Raw genomic sequence first — 15,223 nt, 5'->3', positions numbered from 1 at the left:
ATCACCGACTTCAGCAGGAATTGAAGATGCTTAGTGACAACTGGGAAAGGCCCCTGACAATAAATACTAGATGAAAAATTGTCAAAATACTTAAAGATATTACATTGTTAACAAAAGCGAAAATTATGAGTGTAAAATCATGACTGCAAGTACTGAGGGGCTGTAGGAGGTGAAGTAGAAATAATACGGTCTAGTGCTAAATTCTGAACAGCCGAAACACAAGAAAGTTCATCAACAGGACACTAAAGGAATCTTAACTTTATTAAATAATACAGATACAAATGATTATTTACATCCGAATAGTCAATTTTAAGTAGTACTAGCACGTAAGGCACAGCTTTCCCAAAATTAGCCAATAAGTTACATACAACTCAATATAACAACATGTAACCTTCTTGCTTTTTTGTAACACTGCATGAAACACAACTGCACGCCATGAACTGTGTCTGCATTCCATTCCTCTGACTGTTTGCCCACGTAGGTTTGTGCACAATATATTTCGCATGAAATATTTTGTTCTTTGAAACAGAACAATAGTGATGACTTTCATTATGGTCCTTAGGAGAGTTCAGACACCCAGAATATTTTTCACAATTAAAACTGTGATACTTGTTACACGTAAACAAAGCCCTTATCTGATAGCTGAAAAATACTGTTTCTGGATTAAAAGTTGCTGTGTTTATGATTATAATCCTCACAATAAAGGATTCCAACTGAGATTCTCAGGGAAGCATTTTAGGACTAAGAATTAGAACTTTTCCTTAGAATTGGAATTTTTCCTTCTCATCTGTTTAAACTTAATTTGGAAAAAAGTTCATGTCAACATACCTCACTGCCATCTCGTTTAGAAAGCAAAACATATCTGAGCACACGGTGATCAACTGCCTGGTTTAGCAGAGTACTTTCTGATGTACCAAGAATTGTGCATTTTACATCTGTGTGTCCTAGCCAAGCAAGAGAAAGAAAAAAGTCAACCAAAAACCCCCACATTAATACTTACACAGTTAAATGCTACATTGTATTTTACTGACTTACAAACGAGCACTTATTAGTAGGATATTACGGTTCAAATCTTCCCAAGTCTGGTCATACCAGTGGTATCTTACTGTATAGTTTAACTGAAGGTTCTGGGTGTGGCTGTATCATTTAGGGACAGGCAGACTGAACCCACCGAGAGGTCACTCGTAAGGGTGAAACAAGCCCCTTACTTTCCAGTGCACGAGGTGACTAGTGGTAATAAAAGGAGGCTCAGTTTCTATTGAGGTACTTCTACATGTGAAATGACCTGTATAAATGTATTATATTTAATCAGAACACAGGTAAGATAATTGCCTTCAACGAAAAATATTTACTACCAGAAGAAAGGTCCTCTTAGAAGGCACACGCTTTCACATTCTCAGTCCAAAAAAAGTGCTTACAGTAACAAGAAAGGAATACTGCAGTTGTACCCAAAGGAAGCCACAATAAGATCGGCATGTTTTTCTCTGTTGTTGTTGTAAAAAACATCCAAATTATTCACAGTTGTTCCAACAGCAAATTACAGTGATGAATCACATTGTAAGGCTAAATGTAAGAACATTTATCAGTGCAGTACACTCCTGAGTCTTTGGAACTCAAAATAAAAAAATAATTCTTTGAAATATATAGTCCTTTGTATTTCTGGCTCATATTTGACCTGTTTTTCTATTTCCCTTTTTAAAAAAGTTCATTAAAAATAAAGTTATCTTTTACAAAAAGTAAATAAAAAACCTCTATCACTATCACTTAGACATAACTTCTAGCTGCTTGAAGAGTTCAAGAAAGCTAGCTTAGCATAAACACTGCTTTTTGTCCAGTCATCGTTGTCAACCGAGCATAAAACAGCAGATAAAATAGGTTTTAGGGAACTGAAGCACTGAAATAAAAAACATTTGCAAAGCTCTAAAAAAAAAAAAAAAAAAAAATTATGAAGCTAGTTACTTTCAAGAGACGACTTGCATTACATAGAAACTGTGAAAGTTCTTAAATTTGCTACTGTTCAAGGCACCGATTTTTTTACTTTTTTTTTTTGAGCTTTCCAGCCCTAGTGCATGAAGACGAATCCTGCTGTCTCTAACGTGAGCCATAACCAGTGCTCCAGAGCATGGATGATGGGCTTGTTTGTCTGCTTGAGGACTGAGGACTGAGGGAAAGCACAGGTGATACAGGAAAACCTAGAACACAGGGGTAAAGAAGAAAAAAAAACACCCCAATTATACTCAGGAACAGTGGAAGAAGTAAGAAACAAACAACTGCTGTTGATCATCTGCTTGAACACCTGGCAAGCGAGCCTAAGGATCCATTCAAAGCGAAATAAGCCCTTTAGCTTCTTGCGTGTTGAAAAGACCTAAGTATCAAAATTTTTCCTAGACCTAGAAAAGGTCTTCCTACTAAGGAATTTAATTAAAGAATTGATTAAGTCTTCTGAGGAGACACAACACATTTCACCTCAGCAAATAACTTTCAGTTTGGATCTGCCTTATTTTATCAGAAGCGGCAGGCACGCATTTTTACAAACAGAACTGCAGCTCACCATAACTGAAATATATCTTTAATAATGTGAATTTTGTTTTAATAGCCATTGTTGATTACAGACCTCCCAACTGAATGGGTATCTTTTGCATATTTCTGAGAGTTTGATTCTGCAACACTGCAAACAGGTAAAACAGGGAATAAATATGATGTCAAAAAAACAGACAAAACATGACAGCATGATCAAAATCAGTGCAGGAACGAACTATTTCCTGAGCAACACCACCAAGTCTTCTACAGACCGGTGTCCTTTGCCCCCTGAGGCCTGCCCTTCCCCGTCTCCTGCAGCAGCCCCCGTTCACAGGGCCTCGCAGCACACGGGTGGCACAAGATGGACGCCGCACGCGCTGCAGCGCATCGATGTCGCATGGACTGAGCGACCAGCCAGCCGCTGCCGAGCACAGCTGAGCTCGGCCTGACTTCCCCTCAGCAGGAGCAGAACTGTGGACCTCTCGCCTCTACCCAGCTGGTGATTTGCATGAATTCCTACACTTTCAACCCACTCCCTATGTCCAACGTGGCTGCCGCCAGCCAAGAGTTTCGAAAGAATTAACAATGGGGAAAGAGGAGGTCGGGGGTGCAGCGGGGCGGACAACAAATTTCCTAGGAACTGGCACAGTGCTTGTTGTAATATAATTCAGTATACAAGCTTTCTCATAGTCGTACCATCCTACATTCAATTCAAACACCATAGCTAGACTAATGAATGAATTCATTTATAACAGCTGCTTACTGCTATGGCTGTGTTGAGGACTTGTCCTTGGGGTAAATGCTGGATGACTGTGCTGTTCTTTCGGTGAGAAAACCGCATGATAGGCTGCAAGACATCGTAAAAAACAAGAAACAAAACCAACAAAACCAAATCATTTTGCACGGAAATTATTCCTTCATATCTTACAGCTAATGCATTGCAAGAAGTTATGGAAAAAAACACTTCTGCAACCTTTCATTCTCTTACCTATAATCATAACAGCTGTCCCTGCTAGTAGTGCAAAAAGCGTGAAGAACATTACTTGGTAAGAATCAAGAAAGTGCTGGAATAGACTGGCTCCATCTGTAGAATCGATTAAGAGGAGACAATATTGAGTTAAAAGAGCATCTTCTCCCATCTGCTTTAAGAGTTAATAGTTCTTAACTTAAACTGAAATAGCCAAATAAGGGTTTTATTTATAGCAAGTAAGTGTAAGCAACTTAGATACTACAACTTTGATTCTAGTGACTATTTCCAATGCAGTCTTCAAAATTTGCCAATAATGGCCTAAGACATTGATACACAGCATCTTAAACATGTTCTTTACTTTCTCAGCCCCAAAATGCTAATGCTTTCAAAATAACAAGGCATGCTTGAGAGCAAACAAAAGCAGAGTAAGAAAAAAAAAAAATTACTTTCAGACACTTTAGCACTGGGATATTTATGCCAACTCAGAGTATCTTGGGCTGACCCAAAAGGAAAATATGTTCGGCTTCAGTCATAATGGCAATTGTATTCAAGTCGTCTGGTCACAGAGAGCAGCTTACATCTCAATGATGCCGTTAGCTGCCAGCTCAGAGTTTAACACACCAAATTTGATACCCTCATGAACAATAATGGAAGTTAAGAGGTTTATTCTGGCATATGAAGTCTAAGGATAAACTTACGTCTCGCTGGTGCGCTGGTTCTGTCAGTCAAGTACATCACCGTCACTGGGATAGTGATAGACTGCTCAGTCACAGGACTGGAGACAGTTAGAGTGGTTGACAAGGATCCCTGGCTGGACACTCTTGGATCAGACAGGCTAATGGTGTAGACTACATAACTAGGCAGCCCGTAGGATTTCTCCTTCTCAAATGCCTTCACTGTTGCTGACCCACATTTCACCTGTCGAGGAAAAACACCAGCCTGAAAGAGACTGCTTGAGAAAGCACAGCACACATCCATCTTCCAGGCCTTGCTTCAGAAACGCTATTCCACAGAAACAGAGAGCTCACTCCTCGGTAGTGGTCAGACTCGGTTGTAACTTTACAGGGATGCCTGCAGCACTTCATCTCTGTTTGCTGCTAAGTTTGCCCTATTAATTGCTGTTTCTGCAGGTCTGGGCTAACCTCATGCAGGCAAAAATCAAAGCATCCCTCACTGGGCTACACCAATCACAGGCAGTCAAACAAGTAAGCGAGCAAGAACCTACTGCTGCTGCGAGGGACCAGGGAGATTTTCTGCTCCCCACCTGAGAGCTGGTTAACACACCCCAGTTAGTGCGCTGGTGAGCCTGACATATCTCTACCACCCTGAATCAAAAGTGAAAACTGAGGAGAAATACATTCCAAGCCGAGTATTTCCAAATCATCTCAGGAGCAATCTTGACACAGGAAAGCTGTCATGCAGAGCTTTGGGTTAGAAAGTTGCATGCAACAGTTCAAATGCTTTCAACTGTGTTGTGATACTCCCCAGCGATAGACTCACCTCTAGGGTATCAAGAATTTCAGTGGCACCAAATATTTTCACATCAGAGCTTGGGTAATGTTTACTTAGGAGAATTTCCGTTTGGTCAGCATAAAACCCAGGATTAAATGGCACCTCCGTGCTGATCCGCTCTCCAGAGAAGTGGCTGCCTTGGACTGAAGCTGTAACTCTAAGCGCAGTTTTGCTCATGCTGAGATGCTTCAGCTGCTTGTCAGTGAGCCTGTGCATTGTGATGGAACAGGTGTAATGGCCTACAAAAACAAAAGCAGTTTGACTGCTAATTGCTCATCTTTATGGTTTTTTCTCCATGCACAGTGAGATTTCTGTGACTTCTTTAGAGAAGAACTAAAAAAGGTGGTAAAATTCAACAAACAGCAAAATCAGGAGCGCACAGCTGAAACAGGACAGTGTGCCTGCTGGCCAAGCATCACAATCCCAGTACTAAAACAACACAAGATACTTCTTGTCCCAAACTAAACATCATGATAAACTGCCTAAAATGGCAGTTTCCAGTCACATTTTATTATAGCACGCCAGCGAGACTCAATTCCACTTTGAATATAACATTTATGTTAATATTGAAAGAAACGCTTTACTGAAAACAAAATTTAACATCCTATTTCATGCTCTCTTCACCTAATGTTAGAATTTTAGTCAGTTACTATCACCGTCATCAATTCTGTGGAGACATGGTTTACTATTCATAAAAACGTCCTTAAAACCTAGATATTCATCATGTTTCTAGTCTCGTACGGGACCTATTTGTCTATTATTAGTGATAAAGAGAGAAAAAAAACTCCCCCAGTATGGAAGATAGAAAGCATAAGTAACAAGCAGAACTTGCTAGGTACATGTTTTCCCCTTATTTTCTTTTCCTAACGAAGTAACAGAGGCAGTCACTATTATGCAAGGTATAATAGTGTTTTACACAATGGGAACAGGGACTAGTCCAACAGATAATTCATGTTATTTCCATACAGCCCATGATGGTTTGCTTCTTTTTCAAATCATGTTACAGTTGTAGACTTTCACAACATGTAGACTTTCACAATTTTATTTCCATTTCCCCAGTATCTAGTGATTTCCTTTCCTTTTAAGCCCCATTTCATGTTGTTTTGGGGATACATAAGAATTCTACCTTTTGTAAGAAATTACAGCACTCACGTTGTATAGGAAAGTTTGAAAGCATGATAAATTCCAGAAACCTTCAAATTGCAGAATTCAAAGAATTCAAAATGTATTACTTCTACCAGGTTTTCACATTTACGCTATTTCCCTCACTGTAATCCTTGAGGTTAGTTATACTGCAGTAACTACAGTGGCAGGGCTTTTAAAAGGCCACCATTAAACACAAAGAATATTTGACTCTACAGAGCATGCCAAATTAGGACCTGCATTTGTGGTCAAAAAACATAATAAAGTTTGTTCCCCTAACCCCCCAGCAAAATAATGCTTTTGAGTTTCTTCCTGACTTGCTATTACAACTCTGCAAAACATACGCAATGGGCTGCCACTGATTTCTGCCTTTCTCTGAAAACAAATAAACGTCTTTGCAACAGACAAAAAACTCTGAACAAGGAGAGTACATATAAACAGCTCACCGAAGCCTGCGATCCTACACAGCAAAGCTCAGAGGCTTCAGCAGGAAATCTGCTGGGTCAAAGGGCGTTCGGACTAAACCACAGCAGAATTCCAAGTGTCTGCCAGGAGCGTGGCATCTTGTCTCGCCTTACCTGAAACTGCATCAAAACCAGGTTCTGCTATAAAAATATCACGTGCTGGGAAGTCAAACGCATCGTTGTTAAAATCTAGATGGCAATTGATAATGGACTGTGGTTGTAATTCAGCAATGGCTTCAACCTGAGCAGGCAAGCACTCCCCTAAAGGGAAGAAGAAAAATTAACTAATCTCTAATTAAGTAACAAAGAAAATTCTAAGTAATTAATTTTAATTAATTAAAACCAAAACCATGGGTTGAAACATCAGGTTATTCTGCCACCTTCTGAAATAGTTTCACGAGGTTATGATGATCTTAAAATAGCTGGAAATCATGTACAGCTGTCCCATCTCAGGTCTAATCCCAAAGAGACAGCAAATGAAAGTTTGATGTGCTGTGGGAATTTTTTTTGACAGCAATAACTTATTTACAGGGCACAGTGAACTAGAGAGAATTTTCAGCTCAGATGTGTCTGTTATACCATCCTGGGAGTCTCGATTTATATTTTAGTATCTGGCAAGATGGTTTTCTGGTAGGCTAATAATTTACACAAAGCACAATAAATACTATTTGAACAAGTGCTAAGTGATAAGCAAAAGCCTAAAAGGAACCATAATCAAACAAAATACAACTTATTAGAGGACACAAGGTGATGCTTAATCTTTGAATTGATTCTAACTGCTGATAGTTTCTGTAAAATATTTAAGGACAGTAACTACTTTAAACACAGTAAGAAAAAATAGTAACTTCAAGAAGGCAACTGGAATTAAACATATAAGCAAACAATCAGCTGATTGACTATTAACTGCTGACTCTTCTATTAGCTACAAATTTTATTAGTTGTGATATCTTAATAGTGCCCCAGAACACCCTCCAAATTCTGTAACATGGCCCTAAGATTCTTCTCAAGCTCCTGGGATTCCGGAAAGGCACTAGAGGTTCATAGAGATCTTGCTGCACCAGCTTCACAGACCCTTAAAACCAAACAAACAAAAAAATCCCCACAAAACCACCTATCGTGAATATGCAATAAACGATTAGGATAAAGATTTTTTTTTTCATCATACCTTTCAAGTTTTTATTTCTTTCCCCAATTGAAATGATCACTTTTGAGGCTGCAACTCCTTGTATGCTTGTTTTCGCTCCACTTACATGCACTGCTGTAGTCCTCTGAGGTGTATTAACCAGTATCTGAAAAAAGATGAAGTACGCTATTACCAAAACCTGTTTTAACATAAAAATTAAGGCATAACCAGACTGAATCGATTGTGAAACACACACATCCTTGTATGCATAACAGAAGAGGAGACTCCAAGAGGTCGTGTTTCTCTTTATAAGAAATCCTGCGTTTCTCTGATTTCAGAAACTGTCTTCCAAGGCAATTTCAGCTAGTAAAATCATTTTTTTCCCTACCCAGCACCCATAAGTTAATAGGCATAAAGCTCTGTTTAATTTAATTTAAAAAGAATATCTAGTGCTTATGTTAGCTGATACAGTGAATTGTGTCAACAGTACGACTGCACTGTAGATAAACATAATAATTCGAGTGGTTCTGATCAGTGATGCATCGCAGTATGGTACAACACTTCAGAAACTTCATGTTGGCATCTCACCCTGTCGTGAAACTTCCTTCATAAAAGCAGCCATACTCAAAAACTGTTTAGCATCTGCAAACAACTTAGCCAAGCAAAGAAATAAAAATGTACACTGTAAGAACAGTATAGGCTAAAAATAGCAAATATTATGCTAAATTATCCTCCTTAACTTAGATGATTTAAAAAAAAAATTATGCATTTGGATACATACTAAATACTTTCCAACCATTTGCATTTTTAACACTTTCTCCTCTAAAAAGAATGTTTCTAAATATATATAACAACAGCGTCATGACAGAATACATTTTTGGTGAAAAAGCACCTGAAGTAAACAAACATCAGCAGTTCTGGTAGGATTTAAGAGTGCCTCACCTCTCTGTACGTTTTAAGTAATCGAGGAATCTCATAATAGACAGTGACCACACCAGAATCCCTTGCCACTGCTACGCCTGTCTTGGAGTCGACTTGAAGAACACTCCCCAGGGAGGAGCTCCAGACGCCCGGCGGGCCTGGGAAGACACACCGTTCGGACACTGTTCAACACCGTCGTGCTACCTGCAGCATTTCCTCAGCACTCGCACCCACTGCATGGGCAGCATGGTCCTACCCACCAAACACGCCTCGCCACTCACAGAAACTAGATTCTAGGGTCTCATGTGATGGTAGACTGGCAGCCCAACACTAAACTGACCTGCAGTTACTCTGACAAAAGCCCGTTAGTACCAAAAATTGAGTAGCGTAAGCGAAGTTAGACAGTCGCAGGATTCCTATAAAAACAAGCCTTTCAAGCTAACGGAATGGAAATGCCTGAATTCTGACACTCGTGAATTCAACACAAGCAACATATTGCACGGTACAATTAAAATTAAAGGAGTTGATCGAACCTATTTTTATCATTAACAAGAACAGTGACATTTGATTCTCAACGAACATCATAAATTATTCATTTAGGCTTTCTCAGAACGAGAAAGTCGCACTGATGTCAAATTATATAGCTGCAAAAACACAGCGACTGAAGTGCGGCGTACCTTCTTGGTTCATCAGTGAAGTACTCAGACAGAGGACATCCCCTACCACCACATCTACGAGCTCAGGAAAAATGGCGTGTTGCACAGGCAGCGGGACGTAGTCTGCAATTCCACTGTGCTCTGCATCCCAGACTTTAAGCAAGGTCAAACCAACGTTTACAGTCCGGATTACGAACGTGTTGTTTGTAGCTCCCTTCCCAATCTGTACAAAGTCATCCCTACAGATAAAAAGAAATGCTTTTGTATTAGGCAAGTTTGCTCATGGCATTAGCTCTACAATAAATAGTAGGTATTGAACTCTGTTTAGATGGTTGAGTTCTTGTTTTCAACAATGGTTATCTGCTAATGAAGTCTGACAAAATAAGGAAAATGTAAAAATGATTTAGGTGCTACTGAGGGAAATTTCAGTTCTCACATCATTATGTTGAGGAAATACTGCAGTCATAATTATGTATGAGAACTACTTCCTAATTTCAAGTATTGTAGAACTTTAGAATGAGGTAATCTGTATCCTCTCCCTTTTCTCAGGGAGTTAAGAAGCAAAGAAATTTAAACACCAACATACAGCTTTCCAACCATAACTTCAAATGCTAAATCACATTTCACTGTGACTTGTGGTATTTACCAAAAGGCAGCGTTCGAAACGTGCTGACACGAGGAGCTCCAGTAAGTGCACCCAGCACAGAGACTGCCACCCCAGCAGCACAGAGACAGTGAAGGTCTTGGCAGCGACAGAGCTGGGCCACCACGGCGAGCACCTGAGGCTAACAAGCTGTGCTCCTCTCTCTAGGGCTAATAATTAGCCCTGTGCTGAAGCAGCTCCGTCATGTCTGTTCTGGAAGCTAGGGCAGTGTTTTCTCTGTATGCTACAGAAATTTCTGCAGATTATTTAGGTAGGAGAATGAGAAAATCTTGCATTAAACCCCTGGTTTTTTCCCTTTTAATCACGATCACTGTGTTACAACTGCAAGGTGCTCTGCAGAAAACAAGCTAAGTAATGGAATTAGTGATTGCTTACTAATGACCAAAGACGACCGTTTTATAATATTTATCATTCTTTGAGGCAAGAGTCCAAAAGGCCTTTTGAGGCTTGGCTCTGCTGTGCAAAGGCTGTACAAGCATATCTGAAGAGACAGCTCCTGATCCAGAACGTTCACCATCTTATGTAAGGCCTAAGTGAGTCAGTGTAACACAGCACTCGGAAAAAAGCAGCAAGATGAGGCAAATGCTAAGAAGATCAATTGTTTACATAGGCCACTGATGTATGCAGTCTGATGATTCAGAGTCACTTAAAGCAGAAATGCACCCCAGCACGCCCCACTGGGGATCATGTTTATCTGGGCAACTTTCCACTTGCTAGAGACTATCGATTGCTAACTGGAGCTCTTCTTTCTGCTAAGGTGCCTCTGAAGACCTGAGACAAACTCCTTTCTTTGCTAATCCCAGTTCAAGCTGTATCTTCACTTGATATCTTTGCAACAATCTTTGTTCCTTGCTGTGGCTGGGCTATGCATATTTGGCCTTTTTTGTTCTCTATAATTAACACCTATGCTAGATACCTACCTGTTTGTGGCGAAGTTGAGCACAGAATTATGTGAATGAAAAGTATCTCCAGAGTTATCGTGAAAATGGACTGTAAATGTCAGTGTCACACCCAGGGGGAGAGCCAATACTGCCTCTTTGTCTTGTATGTGCAGAAAAGGACTCATGGAGATTCTTAGATATGAGATGGGGTAGACCTGTAAAAACATTAGCAGTGAAATGCAAAATCAAATTACTTTTTTTGATGACTCCATAAAAACAGTAATCCAAAATGGTTCTTCTTATGCAAGTACACAAAGCTTCTGTTCTGAACCATTTGCTATATGTTTAGCCTTATGACAGTACTGAGACATGGAGCTTTTATCATCAATACATATATTTCAGAGAATCACACAAAGTGGCCTCTGGAGATTGTCTAGTTCAGCCCCCCCTCATGTCTTGAGCATCTCCTAGGACAGAGGTTCCAGAATCTCTCTGGTCAATCTGTGCCAGTGTTCAACAGCCACCACAGTAAGAAAGTGCTGTCCTGTGTTCAGACGGAATTTCACGTGTTTCAGTCTTTGCACATTGCCTCTTGCCTTGCCATTGAGCACTGCTGAGAAAAGTCTGGCTCTGTCTTCTTTACACCCTCCCATCAGATATTTCTTACTACTTTAATAGCACTGGGAACTGAAGCAAGCAATAATGATGTAGAAACACATATCACAGACTTCAGAGACTACATTATTATTCTATAAATTAAAACTGTTAGGACTGCTTGGATATGCAAGCGAACGAGTTGCCCCTAGACTTCTCTCCCAGTAATTCTTGAAATAAAAAGTGTAATTCATCCCCCAGTTACTAGAACCAGAGTAACTTGCAATGTATGTGAGAGTAAGGGCACAAATTGGTCACTGCTTCCCCAGTGCCCTTGCCCCAGGCGAGAAAGCCAAGATGATACGAAGAGTTTCTAACAGCCTTGGCTCTGTTTGAGCGAAGGTTTGTCCAGCGGAGGAAACGCAAGCAATAGCTGCAAAGCTGTTCCCTAGTGACCCCTGTTAAATAACATCACAGACACTACCAGCTGCTGCCCCCCAAACAGGGGTCTGTCAGCAGGGCTCCCAGAGGCAGGGAGGAACACCACCCACGAGCCTTCCTCGGGTTGCATTCGGGGGTGGTTTTTCCGACCCGTCCCTGGGCACGCTGGCCTTGCGACTGCTGGCCGTACGACACTGCAGCCAGGCTGCCCGCCGAGGCGTAGGCCGGTGGAAGTGAAGTGCGACAAACGCCGTCAGAACTGGCATCCGACAAACCCTAACGGGGCAGCAGGCTGCGTCGTGTGGCCTCAATGCCTCTCCTCAACCGAGACTGCAGTTAGGGCCTTCTGCTCCACGTTCTTCAGGAAAGCCTGCTGGATCATCCACACGTGCACACCCCCACGTTTTTGCAGTAACACTCCAATGAAGGAAGTTTGTCTGAAGACAAAGACTTCACAACCATTTGTTTTGTTTAGATTTTTTAAATAACATACTACAATTCTTGATTAATTTATCTAGGTTAACGAGCAAAATTACCCAACAAAAACAACTGTATCTGTTCTTTCTCTTACAGCTGTTGGAAAATAAATAATGGAAGGATAAAGAAAGCAAAAGCCCTCAAACATAAAGAAAACTATTTTAAAACAAGCCCTCAAGCTTATCTTGTAGGAAAATTCCTTTTTTCTGACCTAAGAGGCTCAGCTAAAATGTAACAGTCTGCAATCTGAAAAGGTACATGTCAAAACTTAAAAAGGAAAGGACAAATTTGGCCTTAAGCAAACAGCATCTTTGGTGAACGTGAAAAAAAAAAAAAGTGGCTAGAATATCAGTATATACAGCTGTCTACTCCACAGGCTGATATAACCATTTAAAATATCAGTGCATATATTCATCTGCCCAACCAGCTGAGGTTACAAGCTAACAAAAATGCCATTTCCCTGACAGATATTCAAGCTTGCTTTGCTTTAAACTCTCAGAAACAGTCCCACAAGGGACAACTGCTAAATTTAAATATTGATGAAAACAGCTATTTACTGTTAAAGCACCTCAGTTTTTAAAGTATTTTTCTTTTTTAAAAAAATATTCAGTTGAGTACAGCTGGTACGGGCAAGCTCTTAGCTTATTCCCACACTAAGCACGCTGTCACTCCTTACTTTCACTGTCCTCCTTGCCTTATATAAGCTGGTCTTTTTTTCGAGCGAAGTTGAAGGTCTAAGTGTTAAGTGACACTGCTGCAGCAGTTGGGTTCTTAATTGTGTACAGTTGTAAATAGACAAAACAAGAACTTCTGAAGGGAAGGACGCTGTGAAGGAGAGAACTCCGCCTTAGAATGACACAACAGATTCAAGCTCCTCTCCTGCTCTGTCACAAGTTCTTCTACATGACCTTCAGCAAAACCACTCAAACTCTCTCAGTTCTTCATCCATAAAACAAAGGGAGCAGCACTGTACTACCTCTTGGGGTTACTATGAGGTTAAAAATATTATTTCCATAAAAGTGGTATAGCCCTAACAGGAAAACAAATCAGTTGTGCAATATGCTGAACTGCAACGGTTCCTACTACAAAGAGCTCAGAAGCTGAACACCACAGTGCACTGCCTCCACAGTTCTGCGCCATCCTAACCGTGTATGGGAAGAAGGCACAAAGGGAGAACTTCACTTCAGTACCACTATATGCTGACTGAATGTCATCTGAGCCAACCCCAAACTCATCAGAAGTCTTTCACTCGCCGGATCCAGCAGTGAAGGGAAGAAACAAGGTCATCCATAACAGAGCTGCAGAAACTCACTGCCACCAGCTAGCAGCAGGAGTGGCATTAGGAAACTAAGCCACCATTTCTCTTTTCATTCTCCAACCAGGACGACAGACCTACATCCTGTCCTACAGACAAAGCTGAACATTATGGTAAAAACCAAAATTCAAACAAAATATCTAGCCACTTCACACTGTCTGTAATAACTAAACTCACAAATAATTTGAAGTCAGCACTCAACTCTATATCTTTCTCCGTTAGCCGGGACACAGGAAAGATGCTGACAGAGTTAAAAGGGATAAGAGGAAGCAGAGCAGTGGGTATCTCGAGGCTCATGTTGCTGGATGTAGAAAGTTCTTGGCACAGCGACTTTCGAAGTGAAGGAGTGTGAGAGTCCTAAGTACCCAACGAGTAAGATACATTAGACTTCACCTAACGGTATTCAATCAACAGATGAAGTTTTGAGAAAGAAAGAAAGATGTTTCATTTAGCTGGGAAAAAAACCATTGAGTTTTGCTACAGATTTGTCCTTCCCTGAAGCACCCACATTTCAGTGTACCTCAGGCACACAGGACAGCCTTGGACGTGCTCCTTGCCAGCTCACCAAATACAGGCAACAGCAGCTAAATTACTGCATCTGATAAGATAGGTTTTCTCATGCAGAGATTCTCATTATACGTAAAAGCTGAACTGCTGGGAAATGGCAGAGAAAATTAAATTCTGGGGCACTGCACAATTATACCTCTAATGTCTTGAAAATCTAGGTATCACTTAGGTACATCACAACAGGTGTGTGATATTTACCTTTTTCACACACTGCAACTCCATGTTCATGACATTAACATCTACCTGTACTTGAAATTCTGTAATTATCAACTTTCTAAGAGATTTTTATGACAAACTTTTTTTTTTTTTAATTTTTAAGGCACATTCACACAAAGGACTTTTTGTAAAGTGTACCAAATTTAGGAATTTGCTGGGATTTAATGTTTACCCATCTAGTTTAGTATACTAAACTCTTTTCCAAGGCTCAGAACTGACTATTAATCCCTATACTTCACATAAGTACAGTTCAAAATGTGCAGTTAGCCATCCCTCTTGCAGTAGTAAAGATAGACTTCTGACAGAAAACTGCAAAGAAAGAGAGACAATACTACCTTAACAGCAGCTACAATGGTCTGGTTGATCCCAAATGATTCTTGTGAAATCACTTCAATTGTTGATGATCCTATCAAAGACCCAGAGTTAAGGAAACCTCTCTCATCCATTTTTATAACAGGGGTTTTCTCTGGTTCATCCAGGACACGGTAACTCAGTGAAGCCACTCGGTCCCTTAAGAAAACAAACAAAACAGAAAAACATAAAGCCAGGGGACCCCCTTAAATGAGTAAATCCTTATTTAGACCAATATATTATGCAAATCTAAAATACTGCTGTTTGGTATGTGCCTCTTCCACATGTTTGCAATAAAAGCTGAAACACCCATGTTCTAGCCTAAGAAAGAAAAGTTTAAGTTCTGGTTCAAGCTCACTTAGAAGTCTTCTCTGGCTTTAGGCATGTATCAAAATCTAGTTCCCATCC

The 15,223-nt window shown here is 40.4% G+C and overlaps 1 protein-coding gene across 1 annotated transcript in view; it reads right to left on the bottom strand.

Moving 5' to 3' along the window:
- Nucleotides 1–240: 240 nt before the first annotated feature.
- The window catches only part of NUP210 (nucleoporin 210), a 67,653-nt gene continuing 52,670 nt past the window's right edge, over nt 241–15,223 (bottom strand). The window contains exons 30-40 of the mRNA XM_075432564.1: nt 14,800–14,974; nt 10,894–11,069; nt 9,331–9,548; nt 8,675–8,811; nt 7,775–7,898; nt 6,724–6,870; nt 4,991–5,241; nt 4,189–4,408; nt 3,509–3,604; nt 3,284–3,367; nt 241–2,192 (exon numbers count right to left, since the gene is read on the bottom strand). Of these exons, the coding sequence (XP_075288679.1) occupies nt 2,092–2,192; nt 3,284–3,367; nt 3,509–3,604; nt 4,189–4,408; nt 4,991–5,241; nt 6,724–6,870; nt 7,775–7,898; nt 8,675–8,811; nt 9,331–9,548; nt 10,894–11,069; nt 14,800–14,974 (1,729 nt within the window). The 3' untranslated portion in view covers nt 241–2,091. The remainder of the gene's footprint in view (nt 2,193–3,283; nt 3,368–3,508; nt 3,605–4,188; nt 4,409–4,990; nt 5,242–6,723; nt 6,871–7,774; nt 7,899–8,674; nt 8,812–9,330; nt 9,549–10,893; nt 11,070–14,799; nt 14,975–15,223) is intronic.

The sequence above is a fragment of the Opisthocomus hoazin genome, chromosome 11 (assembly GCF_030867145.1).
Source record: "Opisthocomus hoazin isolate bOpiHoa1 chromosome 11, bOpiHoa1.hap1, whole genome shotgun sequence".
Lineage (NCBI taxonomy): Eukaryota > Metazoa > Chordata > Aves > Opisthocomiformes > Opisthocomidae > Opisthocomus > Opisthocomus hoazin.
The sequence above is the reverse complement of the archived record's forward strand: the minus strand, read 5'-3'. Positions and strand labels throughout refer to the sequence as shown.